Source organism: Vespa crabro, chromosome 25 (genome assembly GCF_910589235.1).
Source record: "Vespa crabro chromosome 25, iyVesCrab1.2, whole genome shotgun sequence".
Lineage (NCBI taxonomy): Eukaryota > Metazoa > Arthropoda > Insecta > Hymenoptera > Vespidae > Vespa > Vespa crabro.
The window spans coordinates 2139987-2159986 of NC_060979.1; the positions used below are offsets into that span (position 1 = coordinate 2139987).

A 20000-nucleotide genomic window follows, 5' to 3' on the forward strand; every position below is an offset into this window, starting at 1 on the left:
TAAAATTCAAATATATCAATATTTAATTTTACAATACATGTATGTAGTATTTAAAAAATATGATTTTATAATCGACGAATGTCAAAAAAGAAATTTTTTCTATTTAAATTTTTTCGCCTTTTCCTTTTTAATTCTTTTCTTTTCAATTTTATAATAACAAACTTAAAATATATCAAAAAGAAAAAAAAATATACATTTAAAAAATTTTTTAAATAACAAAATTAAAATATATTAAAAAGAAATACATACAAATTTTTACATATTAGAAATGAATTGGAACAATTTGTAATCCGATCATTTATTTTCTTTTTCCTTCATATATTTAAGTGCACCATTTTTCTTTACACATACACTAGCCATTTTTCTTTACACATACACTAGCCATTTTTCTTTTTCACGCATACATCATTTTTTCTTTTGTTTCGACACTTATGGTACCGCCATTTTTTTCCAAATCTTAAGTACACCACTATTTTTTTTTTTTTTTTTTTTTGGTATCCATACCTACGTCCGCCATTTTTGTTTCACGCAAATGCGCTCGCCATTTTTTTTTTCTTTCATACGTACTGGTTTGCGCCATTTTTTTTCTTTCATACGTATCGGCTTGCGCCATTTTTTTTTCGCGTCTCCGTTTTGTTCTCTTTTTTTTCTTTTTTTTTTATTTAACCCCATAAAATAATTTACTATTTGTCTATACAAACACACAAACACACACACATATACGGAATGACTATAAAAGTCGTTTCTAATTAATCGTCAAGGTCTGTTGTACCTAACCGTTAAAGAACGTTACAGTAAGTAGAAATCAAGCATTCAATTAACGTTTGGCGTACATTACATTACTAAGGTCGATCACTTTCACTCATTATGGTGGAAAGAGAAGTGGTCGAGGGGGGTCGAGGGGTTTGGTAAGTTCGAAACGCCAACAGTCTCTTTGCGGGACCATAATATCGCCATTCTAATTTTCTACATTTATAAGAAAGAACATAATGATTAATTTTATGTGTCCTTTTTTAAATAATTTCAAAATAACTCATACATATCTAAATATTTGTTTTTTGTCTAATTTAATTTTTATTTCTTATCTTTTCATTTCTAACTTTTCTTTTAGTTTTTCTTTTTTTTTTTTTTTTATTTTTTATCTTTTATCTTCGTATTCCTAATTTTTCTTCTTAATCCTCAATTTTTATCTTCCTGTTTTAATTTTTAATTTGTATTTTTTAATTTTTCATTTTTAATCGTCGTCGAAATAGGGACCGCTGAAGAAAGATAATCTTTTTCCTTTTTCTTTTTTTTTTTTGGTTTCTTTTTTTCTATTTCTTTTTCTCTTCGATTTTCATCAGATATAATTAGGAAGTAAATTTCGCTTAAGCTTCGAATAATATATTAATTAAGTTTTTTTACGATTAATTACGATTTGTTGAGTAAATTAAAGTTTTCTTTGGGAAAAGAAGGATTTCTTTTTTTTTTTTTTTTTTTTTTTTTCAAAAAGATAGACGTTCTGTTTCGTAGGAATTTTTGATTTGTTACGTTTAAAGATTGAATTTTTTTAGAAATGATTTTTTTTCCAAAAGAACTAAAGTTTTCACTGAGAAAAGAATTTTCGAAGAGTTACTTTCTTTTTTATTTTCTCTTTTCTTTTTTTTCTTTTTATTTTGTTAACAATTTTGTATAAATTATGTTTGAGAATTAATTTCTTTTCTTTTTCTTTTTTTTTTATCTTCCAAATACGAATTTAAAGTGATAAGAATTATTAAAATTTACGATAGGATAAATTTGTTCCTTTTCGAATGTTATGCGTATTAAAAATTAAAACTTTGTCAGAAGAATGATATTTAATGGATTAAAATCTCCGATGAAAATACTAGCAATTTTTTTTTTTTTAATAAACTAAACAATTGTCTGAGAGAATTTAAAGAAAAAGAAAAAAAAAAGAGAGAGAGAGAAAAAAAAGAGAAAATAAAAAGAAAAATGAAAAATAAAATCAAACAAAATAAAAGCCCTGCATCCAAAAATCTGTTCGTAAAAAAATAAAACTGTATAATCTGTAAGAACAAAGATATTTATAATAAATTCAAAAAAAAATTTCAAACGCTAAAGTTTTCCTTCGAACGAGAACCGTGATAGAAAATAAAATAAAATAAAATAAAATAAAATAAAATAAAATAAAATAAAATAAAATAAAATAAAATAGAATCGAATTGAATTAAATTAAATTAAATTAAATTAAAATAAATTAAATTAAATTAAATTAAATTACAAAAAGAAAAAGAAAATGATTTGAGAAAACAAAAAAGAAAGAAAACAAAAAAGAAAAAGAAGGAAGGAAAAAACGTCGTCGCTAAGAGGGAAACGAAAAAAGGAAGGAGGAGGAGGGGGAGAAGGAGGAAAAGAAACAACAAAAAGAGAAAGAAAAAAAGAGAAAGAAAAAAAAAGAAATAAAAAGAAAGGAAAGGGAAGAAAAGAGAAGGAGAAAAAAAAGAAGAAGAAGAAGAAAAAGAAACGGATACCATTGACCCCGGACAAAACTCGAAACTAATGAAAAAGTATAATATAGTACTTCCTTATGGTGAGCACATAACTATATCTGTTACTATATCGAATAATCGCCATAAAAGGAAAGGAACAACAGTAATAATTTTTAAAGTTGACGAGAAGTGTCTGCTACCACTACTACTACTACTACTACTACTACTACTACTACTACTACTACTACTACTACTATTTACCATTACTGCTACTAAAAAATTACTACTGAAAAACAAGTAATAAAATAAATTCGTAATAAAATGATCGTATCGTCACGTAGATCACGAGCTCGTACGATCGTTCGTATAAACTTAGATTTAACTTACGTAAGTTTTATATCGTTAAAAAAATGTTTAGATTATCATCTCTACTTCCGACAATTCACCGTTAAATATGTTCTTATTAATAACGATATTATTATAAATACATATTAGATATTTAATCGGTTTGTACGTATATATATATATATATATATATATATATATATATATATATACGTATATATATATATGTGTGTGTGTGTGTGTTTGTGTGTGTAAATATTTTTATCAAATAATTGCTTCATTCAAAAGATTGTTATTTCTGTAATATATTTTTTTATATCAAGTAATTGCTTTATTCAAGTATGTGTATGTGTATGTGTGTGTGTGTGTGTGTGTAAATGTTTTTGTATCATGTAATTAATTTATTCAATTTATTAATTGCAGATATTAATTAAAAATATTAATGGACTATATTAAACGATAGAATTAATTGACATATTTAATTTAAATGATAATAGAATTGATTTTTTTCATTGACACTTTTCTTCGAAATAAATATGCAATAGTATATATTAAGATAAATATAGTATATATATATATATTTTTTTTTTCTTTTATATTGTCTTCTCTTTTTAAATAATAACCTGAAATAACTTAACATTTTAAAAAAATATATTAATAATTTTTCAGAAATTGTTTTTAAAGAAAATATAAATATTTTTATAGAAAAATTCTTTTTTCGTATTAATATTTATTAATTAATTAATTAATTAATAACAAAATATTAATAATATAATTTCATATAATAACAATAATTTAATAATAATATTAATTAATACATTATTGATTAATCTTTTCTCTTTTTTTTTTTTTTTTTTTTTTTAAATAGTATATACATATATATATATATATATATATATATATATATATATTTTTTTTTCCTTTTTTTTTAATATCTTAAAACATCGTTCTTTTCTGATTTCAATTCTATTACTTAATATTAAAGTATTTGTCACAAAATTATTTTTAAAAAATATTAATATTTAAAAATATATTAATATTATTAATTATATATTTATATGTTATTATTATTATTATTATTATTATTATTATTATTATTATTATTATTATTATTATTATTATTATTATTATTAATATTACAAATATTAACACATTTTATACGAATAATTTTATCAAAAATATTTGAATACTTGAGAAGAAAAAAAAATCATTTTCAAAAGATACATCAACATTAGTAATAAAATATTTCAATTTTTTCGTATTATATTATTTCCATTATTTATATATATATATATAAATTTATTATATTATATTATATTATATAATATAAATATAATATAATTTATATATTATACAATCGTCATTATATTATATAAATTTATATAAATATATATATATATATAGATATTATAAATAATGAACTTTTGAAAGAGACTGTATATTTAAAAATCGTTACACATTCTTAATCGGATATTACCAAAGTCGCGAGAGCAATTTGAAATATAAATCATAACCGTGGAAAAACACGGTCTAATCGCGTACTTTTAATCTCGTGGGAATGGTTTTGAAGAGATAGAAAATGAAACGACGACGACGAAAGAAAAAAGAAAAAAAAAACAAAAACAAAAGGAAAGAAAAGAAATTAAAAGAAAAAGAAAACAGGAAAGAAGTAAAGAGGGGGAAAAAAAAGAGAAAAAAAGAGAGAGAGAAAAAAAAAAGGAAAAAGAAAATATGTTTTAACGCAGAACAAAACGAAACGACAGATAGAGAGAAAGAGAGAGAGAGAGAGAGAGAGAGAGAGAGAGAGAGAGAGAGAGAGAGTGAGTATAATAACGGAAAGAACAAAATTGCGACAGTACCGGTTTCAAAGGGTTCCCCACATTTTTACATCATTTACATAATCGAAGAGTCCAATCGCGTCACGGACTATGATTACTGCGAAATATATTGTTGTTCCTTATTTCAATCATTTTACATTGCCATTATTTATACTTCATTCTTACTAAATATTTCTTTAATACTTTGTTTCCTTTTTTTCTATATATTTTTTTCTCTCTCTCTCTCTCTCTTTTTTCTTCTTCTTCTTCTTTCCTTTCCTCTCTTCTGTTCTTTCACTTTTCTAATTCATTTTTGTCTTCTTCTTAATTCTACATTTTTCTTTCACTTTTTTCTTTTTAATTCTTCCCTTTTTTCTTCGTTTTTCTTTCTTTTTTCTTTTTTGTTTTCTTCATCTTCTTTGTCTTCTTCCTTCTTTCAATCATCTTTATTCTTCCATCTTATAATTCTTCATTTTTTTCGTCCCTTTTTTTTCTTTCCTTCGCTCTTTTCTCCTTTTTTATTTATATCGCCATTGCCCCCTCCGCCACACCACACCCCACTGTCGCTCGTATAATTCCACGCTTTCTCGCTCAATCGCGCGCCATTTTTCTTTTCTTTCTTCTGTTTTTTTTTCTTCTTTTTTTTTCTCCTCTTTTTTTTTTTTTTTTTTTTTTTTTCTTTCTTTCATCACTCGACATTTATCACGGTACGCTAACCTCAAAATATAATATTTATGAGAAATCGTTCCGTGTTACTTATTGCGGTTTATCGTTTATCCTAACGCAACATGAATGAAAATTATTCGTTTATTTTTTTTTTTTTCTTTTTTTCTTTTTATTTTTTATTTCTTTTTCTTCTTTTATCACTTACATTGACAAATAATTTTTGGAAATTACTCTTTGGATATTTCTTCTTCTGATAATTGTTCTTTCATGATTGTCTTATAAATAAAATAAATATAAAAATTAGTTAATTCTTTCGATTGAACGAAAAGATTCGCTCTTTATCATTCGACAAATATAATCGTCGATAAAAATTTCTAAATATTGTTATAGAAAAAGGAAAAAAGAGAATTAATTCGACTGATCTTCGACTTTGTCCGCCATCTTGAAAGGAAAAAATTGAAAGAAGATGTTTTGATTTTCACTATATATAAAAAAAAAAAAAAAAACAAACAAAAAAAGAAAAAAGAAAAAAATTCATCAAGGAATTTCTTTTCATTGACCAAAAAAGAAAAAAGAATTACCTTCGATTGACCCTTGACCTTGACTCGCCATTTTGAAAAATCATCGATCCGTACTGATGGTTCTACACAATCATTAGAAAAGAAAACAGGAAATATCTTTACACTTTTATCATAAAAAAAGAAATAAAAAAAAAAAAAAAGGAATATCTTCAATCGAGCCTCGACCTTGACCCGCCATCTTGAAAAATCATCGATCCGTACTGATGGTTCTACAACCATTAAAAAAAAAAAATAAAATAGAAATAGAAAACAGGAAATATCTTTTCACTTTTATCATTAAAAAAAAAAAAAAAAAAAAAAAAAAAATTACCTTCGATGGAACCTCGACCTTGACCCGCCATCTTGAAAAATCATCGATCCGTACTGATGGTTCTACAACCATTAAAAAAAAAAAAAAAAAAAAAAAAAAAAAAAAAAAAAAAAAAAATAGAAAACAGGAAGTATCTTTTCACTTTTATCATTAAAAAAAAAAAATTACCTTCGATGGAACTTCGTTCTTGACCCGCCGTTTTGAGAAATCATCGATCCGTCCTGATGGTTCTACAACCATTAAAAAAAATAAAAAAACGAAAACAGGAAATGTCTTTATATTTTTATTACAGAAAAAAATAAAAAAAGAAAAAAAAGAAATACCTTCGATCGACCCTCGACCTTAATCCGCCATCTTGAAAAATCATCGCACCGTCACCGACGACTCACGTAAAAAAAAAAAATCTGTTTCTGTTTCAGATTCACGAGCATATGACAAGGGAGGAGATGTTATCGGTGTTTCACACGGGACACGAGTCTGGTAATGATGACATAAAAAAGCAAAAAAAAAGGAAACAAAAAAAAATAGGAAAAGAAAAAATGAAAAGAAAAAAAAAGGAAGAAAAAGAAAAAGGGGAAAAAACCGTAATAATAATAATAATAATGATGATGATGATGATGATAATGATGATGTGCAGTTAGAGAGAAGCAAGATGTCTTCCTTGTTCTAAAACTTTGTCTTTTTTTTTTCGTTTCTTTTTCTTCTTCTTTTTTTCTACCTTTTTTTTTTCTCCTTCCTTCCGCGATGAAAGTGATGATTAATGAATCTCGATGGTACTTATACAAACGTTCAGACCCGTACTTATACTTTCGCAGTCCCCTAAACGTACGATTTTGTCGGATCCAACATTTTTATGATGTATCTTATTTTCATGGTGTATCCTATTTTTTTGTTTTTTTTTTTTTTGGTTTTTTTTTTGCGAATTAATCAAGTTCGTCATCGTTTCTTATTTTCATTTTTTTTGTCTCTCTTTTTCTGTTATTTTTTTTTCTTTTCTTTTCTTTTCTTTTCTTTTGAGTTATCAAAAATATTAAACGATCGATATTTTCGTAATGAATCATATTAATAAGTACATTAAATGTACGTTAGTGTATGTGTGTGTGTGTGTGTGTGTGTGTGTGTGTGTGTGTGTGTGATATGCATATATTTGCTTTTTAAAAAAAGATGAGTAAAGAAGGTATGAAAATGAATTGGGTCCCGATAAACAAAAAAAAAAAAAACAAGAAAAAAAGAAAAGAAAAAAAAGGAAACCAAATTTATTAATAAAAAAAGTTTCTATTTATTATTTACGATCAAGCTTAGCTTTCTAATGTTCTAGAGATTATTTTATTTCCTATGTCTTTACTCTTTTTCTCTTTTTTATATTTTTGTAAGAATAAATCGGGTGCAAATTAAAAAGGAAAAGAAAAAAAAAAAAAAAGAAAGAAAAAAAATCGATACCCTAAAAAATTTCCTTTTTTCGCTAGCTATGGTTTTATTTGTCAAATGTTCTAGAGATTATTTTTCTGTTTTTTTTTTTTTTTCTTTTTTTATTTTTTCCTTTACTTCTTTTTTTTTCGTTTTTTCCTTTATATCGTCACTCGTGAAAGTAAATCAGCAGGTGTTCGTAAAAAAAAAAAAGAAAAAAGAAAAAAGAAAAAAAAAAGCAAGAGAAAAACATTAATAAACACAAAAAAAAAAAATTGAAATAAAATCAAAAAGAAAAGAAGGAGAAAGATGACACGATAAAGAAGAAAAATAAAGAAGATAATAAAAAGAAGGGATATGAAATGACTGAAAGAGAAATAAAAACGTAAAAAAAAAGGGAAGACGAAGAAAAGGAAAATGGGATAACCAAAAAGAAAAAAAAGAAAGAAAAAGAAAAAGAAGAAAAATAAAAAGGGAGAAGAAAGAGAGAAAGAAAAAAATAATTCCAAAAAAAAAAAGAAAAAAATCATTTCCTCTTTCTGTTTTTCTTTTTTCCTTACATGTTTTGCTTTTATATATATATATATATATATATATATATATATATATAGTTTTTTTTGGAGAGAGGGAGGTAGCAACTATTTTGAGATAGCGATTAACGTATTTTACGATTGATACGTCCCTGCGAACGTAGACGAAGCAAATGATCATCATTTTTCGAATGATTTCTCGATCTTTCTTATTAAGAATTTTTTTTTCCTTCTTTTTTTTTTCTTTTTTTTTTTTTCTTCTCTCTTTTTGACTGTCTCGCTATCGTCCGATACAAATTCACCGTTGTGATTCATTGGCCAATGAATATTTATGTAGTATCATCTTTCTCTCTCTCTCTCTCTCTCTATAATACACACATACACACACACATATATATATATATATATATATATATATATATATATATGTATATATATAGCAAACTTTTTTCGAATTATACTGTAATGGATTTCTAATAAGGAGTCAAAAATGTTGAATGTAAAAAAGGAAGAAGAGAAACAAAACGAGAAAGAAAAAAAAAAAGAAAAAAGGATGAGCAGTGAGAAAGAGAGAGAGAGAGAGAGAGAGAGAGAGAGAGAGAGAGAGATAAAAAAAATAGAAACGAAAAAATAAATAGAGAAAGAAGAAGAAGAGGAAGAAGAAGAAAAAGGAAAGATAAATAAAGAATAAAAAAAAAGAAAATTAAATAAAGGAGAAGAGAAAAAGAAATATGTCGCCGATGTTGACATACTATCGAGGATGATTAATTATATTCCGTTTAACTACTCGACGCGCAATTTGTTGTTGTTGTTGTTAGTTTCTTTTTCTTTCCTTCTTTTTTTTCCTCTTCTTTCTCTTTTCAATATCCCGATCCTTATGAATTAATTTTTTCTTTTATTCTACCAACAGATTAATGTTTATATTTATTTCATTTTTGTGTTTGCTTTTCTTTTAGCTCGTTTTTCTATTTCTTCTTCGTTTTTTTTTTTCCTTTTTTATTTTTTTTTAAATATCTCATTCCCTATCAATTAATTCTTCACTTTATTCTGATAGATTAACGTTTATTTTTCTTGCAATTTTTTTCTTTTCTTGTTTTTGTTTCTTGTTTTTTTCTTTTCTTGTCAGACGTAATAGTTTTTCTATTTTTTTCTTCCTTTCCGGAGATACAAAGGAATGTGATTATTATGTTGCTATTTGATTTATTTTAGAAATAATAATTTTTTAAATAAGAATAAATATATATATATATATATATAATGATGTTAAATATATATATATATATATATATTTAAATATTAAAAATCATCAAAGATAAACATATATTAATATATATATATATATATATATTGTAATTGCAACAATAATAATAATATAAATTAAAATAATATATAAATTAATATATAGTTATAATATTTAAATATATATATATATATTTATTATTTTAACTTGTTATTATATATCTATATTTATATATAATTAATATATAATTATAATATTTAAATATACACTTTTCAAATACATTTTTATATATTTTTTTTAAATATGTTTCTATATATTTTTTTTAAATTAATATAAATATATATATATAAGTTGTTCCATTTGTTTATTATATATATATATATATATATATATATATATATATATATATTTATAAAATTGTTTTCAGTACCCTCGTATGAAATCGTGCCAGTATTGCACTCGATAAATAAAAGAAGTTCTGAAAAAAAAACGGAGATACATTTGAAGGCATTTGGTAGCGATATTAATCTGACATTGAAACCAACGAGAGGATTATTGTCGCCTAATCAGTTGCCAATGTGGACCGTAACAAAGAACGACTCTCATCCTGATGGTCTTCGTTACGAGCGTGTATTGGAAGTAAGTTGTAATTATTATTTCTGGCCTTTTATTTTTCCTTGTTCTTCTTTCTTTTTCTTCTTTTTTTTTTTCTTTAATTATTCTTTTTTTTTTTTTTTTTTTTTAATTAACAATTCGTTAATCATCTACCTTTGTTTTACTAATTATCATTCCTTTTGTCTCTTCTTTCTTTTTCTCTTTTTTTTTTTCAATTTTATCGATTTCGTTGTCCTTCCTGCTTTTTTTATTTTTTTTTTTTTTTTTTTTTTTTTATTTAATTATAATTTCGTTGACTCTTCTTTATTGTTCTTTTTTTTAATTTTTTCAATTATCATTTCTTTGTCTCCTCCTCTTTTTTTTTCTTTTTTTGTTTTTTTAATTATCATTTCGTTATTCCTCTTTCTTTTTCTTTTCTTAATTATCATTTCATTGTTCACCTATCTTTTTTATATATATATATATATATATATATATATATATATTTTTTTTTTTTTTTTATTAATATCATTTCTTTGTTATTCTTTCCTTTTTCTTTTTTTTAATTATCATTTTATTGTTCGTCTTTTTTTTCTCTTTTTTCTTTTTTTTTTAATTACCATTTCGTTGCTTATCTTTCTCTTATATATTTTCTTTTTTTCTTTTTTATCATTTCGTTGTTCTTCTTTGTTTTCTTTTCTTTTTTTTTTTTATTTTTTGATTCCATCGTTTCGTTCTTCTTCTTATTTAATTATCATCTCGTTATCTCTGCTTTCATTGTTTTAATTTGTTTCTCTTCCTTGTTTATTTTTTTTTAATGTTTTTTTCTTTTTAATTATCATTTCTCAACTTGTCATTTATTATTATCGTTATTATCATTAATCGTCATATATCATATTTTAATTATCATTCCGTTGTCTTTGTCTCACTTTTTTTTTTTTTGTTAATCATCATTTCGTCGTTCTTCTTTCATTCTTAATTTCTTTTCTTTTTCTTTTTTTTTAAATCGTTATTTCTCAACTGTAATTTTTTTTCTTTTTTTTTGTAATTATCACATCGTTGCTCTTCTATCGTTCTTTTTTTTTTTTTTTTCTTTTTCAATCACCTCTTCTCAATTTCATTTTCTCTTTTCCCCTTTTTGATCATTATTATCCTAATTTTCGTAATTAAAAAAAAAAAAAATGTTCATTTTGGTTCCCCCTTTCCTTCCTTCTCCTTTTTCATTTTCCATTTTCTTTTTTTTTTTTTTTCTTTTCTGCTTTTCCATTTTTTTTTCTTTTCTTTTTTTTATTTATTTATTTTTTTTTTTTCTAGACCGACGCCGATATCGGTGACATCTATCAAGATACAAGAAACATGGCGTCGATTCTACTGCACCAGGACGCGAATGGGAAAGTGCTCGTTGTAAGGAACCCATTCTTTCTTAATCTTTCTTTCGACATCGTTCCATTATCTTACAGGCCGTCATTTCGTCAACGTGGTACGACTTACCCAGCTACCGTGTCATAATTATAACAATATCCACGATTCCACTATCCTTAACACAGTAAAACTCTCGTTTCTGGAAGGCCACGTTGACAATGTCTTTCACACTTTTTTACCTTTTTATTTTTATTCTGTATTATTTATTTTTTCTTTTCTTTTTTCTTTTTCTTTTTTTTCCTCTTTGCCCTCATTCTTCGCATCCTCCTTTTTTCAACAACGGCAACGGTATAATAATGACTCGTTGAGAGAAGTGAGGTTAGGTGAGATTAGATAGGAGTGAGTAAGAGATAGAAATAGTTAGTGGGATTGAGTGAGATGCCGTTTAAACGATTAATGAGTACAAATTAAGAAGAAAATTATTATTTGTCGTTGGTATTTTTCTCTTTTTCGTATATTTTCAGTTTGTTTAAGTATTAAATTAGTCAAAATGGTAATATGCGTTTGTTCGTTTCTGCTACCCGTGGTAATTTTACAGTGGGCTTAAGAAAAAAGAAAAATGAAAGAAAAAAAAAAAGAAAAGAAAAAAAAAAGAAAAAAGATCAGGAATATGTAATTTTACTGTTTAGTATTTAAAAAGGAGAAAGAAAAATATATATATTTGCGAGTATATATAATTTTACAATGGGCTTAAAAAAAAAAAAAAAAGAGAATTAAGATGGCAGCGGCCCGGCGGACGGGAAGGGGTGGGGGGAAGGAAATATTCCGAATATGTAATTTTTACAGTGCGTTTGAATCAAAAAAATATATGGAAAGTATAAAGAAATATTAAAAAACAAAAAAAAAATGATAAAAAACAAAGGAACAGAAATTATCGAGACATAAAGAAAAAAATTATTCTTTCTAATTGAATCGTTATCGTTTATTATATTCTCTGTCTCTCTCTCTCTCTCTCTCTCTCTCTTTTCAAGAAAAAAAGAAAAGAAAAAAAAGACAGAAGGAAAGAAAATAAATCAATAAAAAGAAGAAGAAAAAGAAATGAAAAAGAATGAGAAGAGATTCTAAAGTTAAACAAAAAAAAAAAAAAAAAAAAGAAATATTCAAAATATTCGAAATAAGCAAATCTCTCTTAACTACTGTAAATAAATATAAAAATTAATCCAAAAAACAAATTCACTCGATTTCTAACGTTGAATCGTGTTATGATTTATTATATGTTCTGTCTCTTTCAAGAAAAAAAAAAAAAAAAAAAAAAGGAAAAACAAAAGAAAAGAAAAGAAAAGAAAAAAAATGAATGAAAAAGAAAAAAGAGGGAGAAAAAGAATTCTAAATATAAACCAAAAACAAAATTATCCAAAGTATACCTTACCTATTGTAAAATAAATATAAATAAATACAAATAAATACAAAAAAGGAAAAAAATATCCATTCGATTACTACTCGTTGTTCGTATACTCTCTATCTCTTTTTTTCTTCTCCTTCGTCAAAAAAAAAAAAAAAAAAAAAAGAAAAAAGAGAAAGGAGAAAAAAAATTTTAACAAAAAAAAAAAGAAACATAATATTGTACTCATTTGATATCTAAATAATCGAAACGTCCATTTTTCAACGAAGAAGAAGAGAAAAAAGACAAAAAAAAAAAGAAAAAGAAATGGAAAAAAAAAGTCCAAAAAGAAAACAAAGAAATTTCGATCGATTCGATCCTTTCCTCCAAAAAATAAAAAGAAAAGAAAAGAAGAAGAAAAAAAGAACAGCAAAGAATAAAAAAATTGGGAATGAAATTCGAAAATATATATATAAAAAAAAAATATATATATATATATATATATATATATACACATAAAAAAAATATAGAAAATATATATATGAAAAAAAAAAAAAAAAAAAAAAAAAATAAAGAATAAAAAATAAAAACAAACGAAACGAACAAAATCATTCGTCCCATTTGTTCAAATCTGAACGGACAAGAATCCCATCGACATTGTACGTTTGCTTTGAGCAGGGGAAAGAGAAAAAAGGAGGAAAAAAAGAAAAGAAAAAACGGAAGAAAAAAAGTAGCAGGAAAAAAACGGAGGGGGGGGGAAAAACACATAAAAAAAGAAAATATGTCCGACATAGCTATTTAAATAACACCACGTACATTCATATATTGCGTAATACGTTTGTCGAGGTATCAGAGATAACTCGATTATGAGGTTGGACGATCGCACTCACTATATTTTCTAAAGACGTCTAATAACGTCTAATACGTTAAACTAATACGTTCGAGGAATATATATATATATATATATATATATATATATATTTTGTTTTTTAAACGTTACGTAATTAAATTCAACGAACATACTTTTCGCTACTTTACGAAACCACAAACGGCACTAATACCATCATAAACCTACCATCATCGTCATCATAGTCATCGTCGTTGTCATCGTCATCGTCGTCGTTGTCGTCGTCGACACTATTACAATCATACCACCATCGTACTCACTGATTTAGTAGAGAACGTTTATTGAGTCCTCTTTGAGTTATTTTTTTTTTTTCTTTGTTTTTTTTTTTCCTTTTTTTTTTCTTTTTTATGTCTCCTATTAAAGACAATTATTATTAAAATGCGGGTACAACATGCGCGTGTGCGTCTGTCTCGCGACATTTAATCTTTAAAAAAAAAAACATAGGAAAGAAGAAGAAAGAAAAGAGAGAGAGCAAGAGAGAGAGAGAGAGAGAGAGAGAGAGAGAAAGGAAAAAAAAATTATGAAGAAAAAAAAACGCGTAAAAGGTTAAGGGGCTAGGGATGGGGGTGGAGAGGGGAGGGGGACGGACGTTTCGTAAGGATTCTATTTTTTTTTATTTTCATCCTTTTTCCTCTTCTTCTTCTTTTTTGGTCTTCTATTTTATTCGTTCGCTTTATTTCGAAATTACTATTTTTTTTTTTCGTTTTTTCATTTTCGTTTTTTTTTTTTTGTTTTTTTTTGTTCTTCTTTCTTGTGGTCTCTTTTTTCTTTATTTTTATTATCATTCGTACACTACATTTCTCGAAACTACATATCTCTTTTTCGTTTCTTTTTTTTCTTTTTTCTTTTTTCTTTTTTCTTTTTTTTCTTTTTTTTTTCTTTTTCTTTTTCTCTTATCTGACAATCAACACGCATGATAAGAAAGAAGGGTCGACGATTATTTATTTATTTATTTTTTTTTTTTCTGAACAATCGATCATGATGACAATCATTTTTTCACTTTTCTTTTTTTTCTGTTTTTTTTTTTCTTTTTTCTTAAGACAAATCAATTCTTAATCGGCCGGCCCAAGGGGTGGGAGAGATCGGCGTGCGTCTGGGCAGATTGATTTTAGTTGATTTGAGACGCCAAATGCTCCTGGGCGTTTTTAAAAAAACAAACAAACAAACAAACAGGCAAACAATGAAAAAATTAAAAAGAAAAGAAATTGATTAAAAATTGATCAATAAAATTGATCGCTTTTCGTCAGTATTATTTTACTTTTACCTTTTTTCTTTTTGTTTTTTGTTATTTTTCTTTTTTATCCCGAAGGAACGATTTATTTGAATGAAAAAAAAAAATGAAAATGAAATTGAAAATAAAATGAAAATGAAATGAAAATAAAATAAAAAAAATGAAAATGAAAATGAAAATAAAATGAAAATGAAATGAAAATAAAATAAAAAAAATGAAAATGAAAATAAAATGAAAATGATATGAAAATAAATTAAAAAGGAATATGAAAATAAAATAAAAATGAAATGAAAATAAAATAAAAAAAATGAAAATAAAAATAAAATGAAAATAAAATAAAAAAATGAAAATGAAAATAAAATGAAAATGAAATGGAAATAAAATAAAAAAAAATGAAAATGAAAATAAAATGAAAATGAACTGAAAATAAAATAAAAAAATGAAAATGAAATGAAAATAAAATAAAAAAATGAAATTGAAAATAAAATGAAAATGAAATGAAAATAAAATAAAAGAATGAAAATGAAAATAAAATGAAAATGAAATGAAAATAAAATAAAAAAATGAAAATGAAAATAAAATGAAAATGAAATGAAAATAAAATAAAAAAATGAAAATGAAAATAAAATGAAAATGAAATGAAAATAAAATAAAAGAATGAAAATGAAAATGAAAATGAAAATGAAATGAAAATGAAATGAAAATAAAATAAAAGAATGAAAATGAAAATGAAAATGAAAATGAAATGAAAATGAAATGAAAATAAAATAAAAATGAAAAAGGAAAAAAAATATTTCCCGGCAATTGTCCTCGAACGAAATTTATATACATTCTTATATATATATATATATATATATATATTTTTTTTTGTTTTTTTCTTTTCTTTTGATCGTTCTTAAAAATTATTTTCCATTGATTATCCGTAATAAACAATGCATCTAAATAAATAAAATGATAATGTACAATACGATATTAAACGTCGATATGATCGGATCTATTTAAATCGATCTATTCGATCCTCATTCGGAATAATGCTGAATCGATGGATTCACTAAAAAAAAAAGAAAATAAATAAATAAATAAATAAAAATAAAATAATAAAAAAAAAAAAAAAACAATTCCTTTTGCCTAGATACTTTCATACGGTTTTTAACGTTGTTCACGTAACCTTATTTACACGGCTTCCACAAACCATTGCGAAGTCAATTTATACTGCTATCACTATACCTCCTCCCCCACCCCCACACCCCACCATGTAACACCACTGTCACCTCCCACCTTCAGCGCTCCCAATCACGCACACCGCGACCACGCCACATTAGTTACCTTAACGTCTTTCGTAATGATAGCGAGAGCAATCCTATGAAAAAAAAAAAAAAATAAAATAAATAAATAAAGAAGTAAAAAAGAAAATAAAAAAAAAAATAATGATAATAATAATAATAATAATACAATAAAAAAAAAAAAAGAGAGAGAGGAAAAAAATGATCAAAAATTTACATGAAAATGATCGTCGTCATATAAAAAATAAATAAATAAATAAATAAAGAAGTAAAAAAGAAATACAAAAAAGAAAGGAAATAATAATAATAATAAAATAAAAAAAGGGAGGGAGAAAATGATCAAAAATTTACATGAGAATGATCGTCGTCACGAATGAATCATTATGAAATTCATAATCGAAATAATTTCGTGGGCGAACGTAAGATTCGTCGATATTTAATTTATTAATATGAACTCTCTCGTTTGGATAATGACAGACAAAGAAAGACAGAGAGAGAGAGACAGAGAGAGACAGAGAGAGAGAGACATCCACACCATACATACATATACACACGCACATGAACACACATTGAAAAAGATTCGTTTATGAGCACAATGAGTTTGTTAATATGGAAAAGAAATATCGTACGAAAGAAAAAAGTTACTTATAATCGACAATTTTTTTTCATCGTAAAGTAATTGAAAATCATCGATGTATATTATTCGTTTATAATTATGTCGAATCATTGACAAATCTTCTCGTAGATATTTCGTTTCGTATCATCGACGAATTTATTCGTATATTATCGTTACATCGTTGTAGAATTTTTTTTGGAAGACACATTTTATCGATCATTGACGAATTTATTCGTTTGATTATTTTTTTTTTTTTTTTTTTTTTTTTTTTATCATTTTTTTACAAATTTATTCGTACGTAATTGTTAAATCATTGACGTATTTATTCGTAGATAATTGTAAATCATTGATTAATTTTTTCGTAGATATTTCTTATATCATTAACATGAAATATATTCGTAAATAATTGTAAATCATTGACGAATATATTTTTGTATATACACGTTAAAAATTATTGATGACATTTTTCATAATTAAATTTTTTCATATATATTTATGTATATATATATATATATATATATATGTGTGTGTGTGTGTGTGTGCGTGTGTGTGTGTGTGTTTATATAAATAATAGATTAGTATAATTTAATACATATACACATTGTAAATCATTTTTAACGAATTTTAAACTTATTTGATAGTTAATAAAAATAACATTTCCGTCTTATTAATCATATGAATGAATTTTTGATTAATCCTAATTCATTCATAAAAACCAATTAATATTAGTTGGCTAACTATAAAATGTAAAAAATGGGAATACCTAATCGAATCAAATATTACCCAATAATTCTCATAAGATCTTAAGAAGTTATGTTTTTAAAATCCGATGATCAAAGTTATGACCATTTTGACATTTCTCTTATTGGTTATTCATTAAATACCATCATTTTATTTGCGGTTTCTCTCATAGAAATTCATTACAATAACTTGATATAACAAAAAAAAAAGAGGAGGGGGGAAATGAAAATTTACGATGATTTTACGCATACATATACACACACACACGCGCGCGCGCGAAAATTAATCAACGTATATGTATTACATGTTACATAATTAAAGAAACAGAAAAAAAGAGAGAAAATATCGAATGATTGTAAAAGAAAAAAGAAGTTCGTAAAAAAGTAATGAGAAACACGACGGCCATATTTGTTTGTTTTTGCATTAATTCATTAAGAAAAGAGACAAAATAGTTCGTAAAAAAGGAAACAAGTCTGCAATTTCTTCTTTCTTTTTTCTCTTTTCTTTTTTTTCTTTTTTTTTTTTTTTTGTTTTTCTTCCTTTTTCTTCTGTTGAATTAAAATATTTAGAAAGTGAATAAAATAAGACGTTGGCAAGAGTAAAAGTAACGAGAGACATTGGCGGCCATCTTTGTCGTTTTCCTTTAATCTTAAGCAATTAAAAATCAAAATTAATTCGACGAACATTACGACTCGAATAAAAAGAAAAAACGAAGAAAACAAAATAGAAAGAAAAGGAAAAAAGGATTAAGAAAATTTATCCTAAAATTTTTAAATCGATCAAACGGCAATCATTTCCCCCACTCCTCTCTTAAAGTTCAAAGTGTAATCATCGTTGGTACTAACCACGCTGCTACAGGTATATATATATATATATATATATATATATATATATATATATGTATGTATATGTATATACCTATAACCATGAGAACATACCATTACATAATGGAACGTTAAAGCGTTGTTCTAAGTGACCCCATGTCTTTTGACCTTTCGCTTTCACTCCCCCACCTTCCACCCTTTATCCCTCTTCCTCTTCCTTCTGACCAATCTACACGTAAGTACGTACATATACTTACCTCTCCAACTGTATATCGAACTATCATGTCTGCTCGTATTCCTTGTAACTACGGCGTTGAGTAACCTGATAAGGTCACTGTACTGTTAACGTCTCTTTTTTCTATGTACCCATATCCCGTACAAAAAAAATATTCCAATAAGAAAAAAAAAATATATACGTATATATACATAGACTGAGGGAGAGGGAGAGAAAGAAAGAAAGAATATATATATATATATATATATAAAATATGAAAAAGAAATTGACAAAAATATGTATATTTGTATTTTTTATTATATATATAACATATATATATATATATATATAATATAATATAAATTTTATTCGGTAATAATAAAATTGTTTTGTCGTCGTGTAACATATAATCGGCCATATTTAATATTCTCTCTAATAGAAATTTTTTGTTATCTGTTTATATGAAATTAATTGTTATTAATAAATAATTCAAATAATAATTTATACTTAATCGTTTAGGATGGCAACATCGGTTCGGAACTTGTGATACGACCGCTTCCAGAACGTGTTATCCAAGATGTCGTCAACAAAAATGTCAGTCTAATGAATTCAATATTATTACCAAATCTAACGAACGTCTTGATGAACGATTTAAATTATACGAATCATCATGTTGTTTATAAAAAATATAGTAAACCAATCGACGACGAGTATAGCGATTATGGTAAGTCATTTTTATTCGGAAGATATTTTTTACCTTTTTATTATATATAAACAATTAATCAATCATCTGAATTTATATACATGAATATAAATGTGCATATATATATATATATATATATATATATATATATGTATTTTTTTTTCTATTCTTTCTAATGTATCATCTAATATTTTCGTTTGTTTTTTTTATCTACTAACAAATCACGTGACATTTTTATTATTTTCTTCTTGTTTTTTTTTTTTTTTTTTTGGAGTGAACATTATCACCTTATCTCATCAAAGATAATTATTTTGAGATGAATTATCATCTAATATTTTTTTTTTCTTTTTTTTTAATCCTAAACTGAATCAACTGACCTTATATACTTTTTCAAAAAATAAATCTACTTTTCCTTTCATTCATTTTTCTTTCTTTTCATTTTATTTTATTTTATTTTATTTTATTCTTTTTCACTTTCATCTATCTCATCCCGTCATACCGTAGAAATTAATTATCTAATATTGGTTTTTTTTGTTTCTTTTTCTCGTCTCTTTAATCGAAGAATGAATCATCTTACTTTATTAATTCGAAATGACGTTCGTAATATTGTCAAGAAAATAATTAATAAATTAAAGAATATTATTTTACTCGGATCAACGCATTTTCACGATTGTTTCTTTTCTTTTCTATTTTTTTTTTTTTTTTCTTTTTAATCTCACAACATTCATCCTCTTTTCGTTTTTCTTTTCAGCGTTAATGGAGCCCGATCATATTGCCAAA

General features: G+C 24.8%; 1 protein-coding gene across 5 annotated transcripts in view; it reads left to right on the forward strand.

The window, feature by feature from the left end:
- Nucleotides 1-20000, forward strand: part of LOC124432411 (A disintegrin and metalloproteinase with thrombospondin motifs 18) — a 78252-nt gene that overhangs the window by 41331 nt on the left and 16921 nt on the right. For all 5 annotated transcript variants that reach the window (XM_046981370.1, XM_046981364.1, XM_046981366.1 and 2 more), the window contains 5 exons: nt 6607-6667; nt 9792-10003; nt 11273-11362; nt 19037-19241; nt 19972-20000. The exon at nt 19972-20000 is cut by the window's right edge and continues 101 nt beyond it. In XM_046981370.1, the coding sequence (XP_046837326.1) occupies nt 6607-6667; nt 9792-10003; nt 11273-11362; nt 19037-19241; nt 19972-20000 (597 nt within the window). The remainder of the gene's footprint in view (nt 1-6606; nt 6668-9791; nt 10004-11272; nt 11363-19036; nt 19242-19971) is intronic.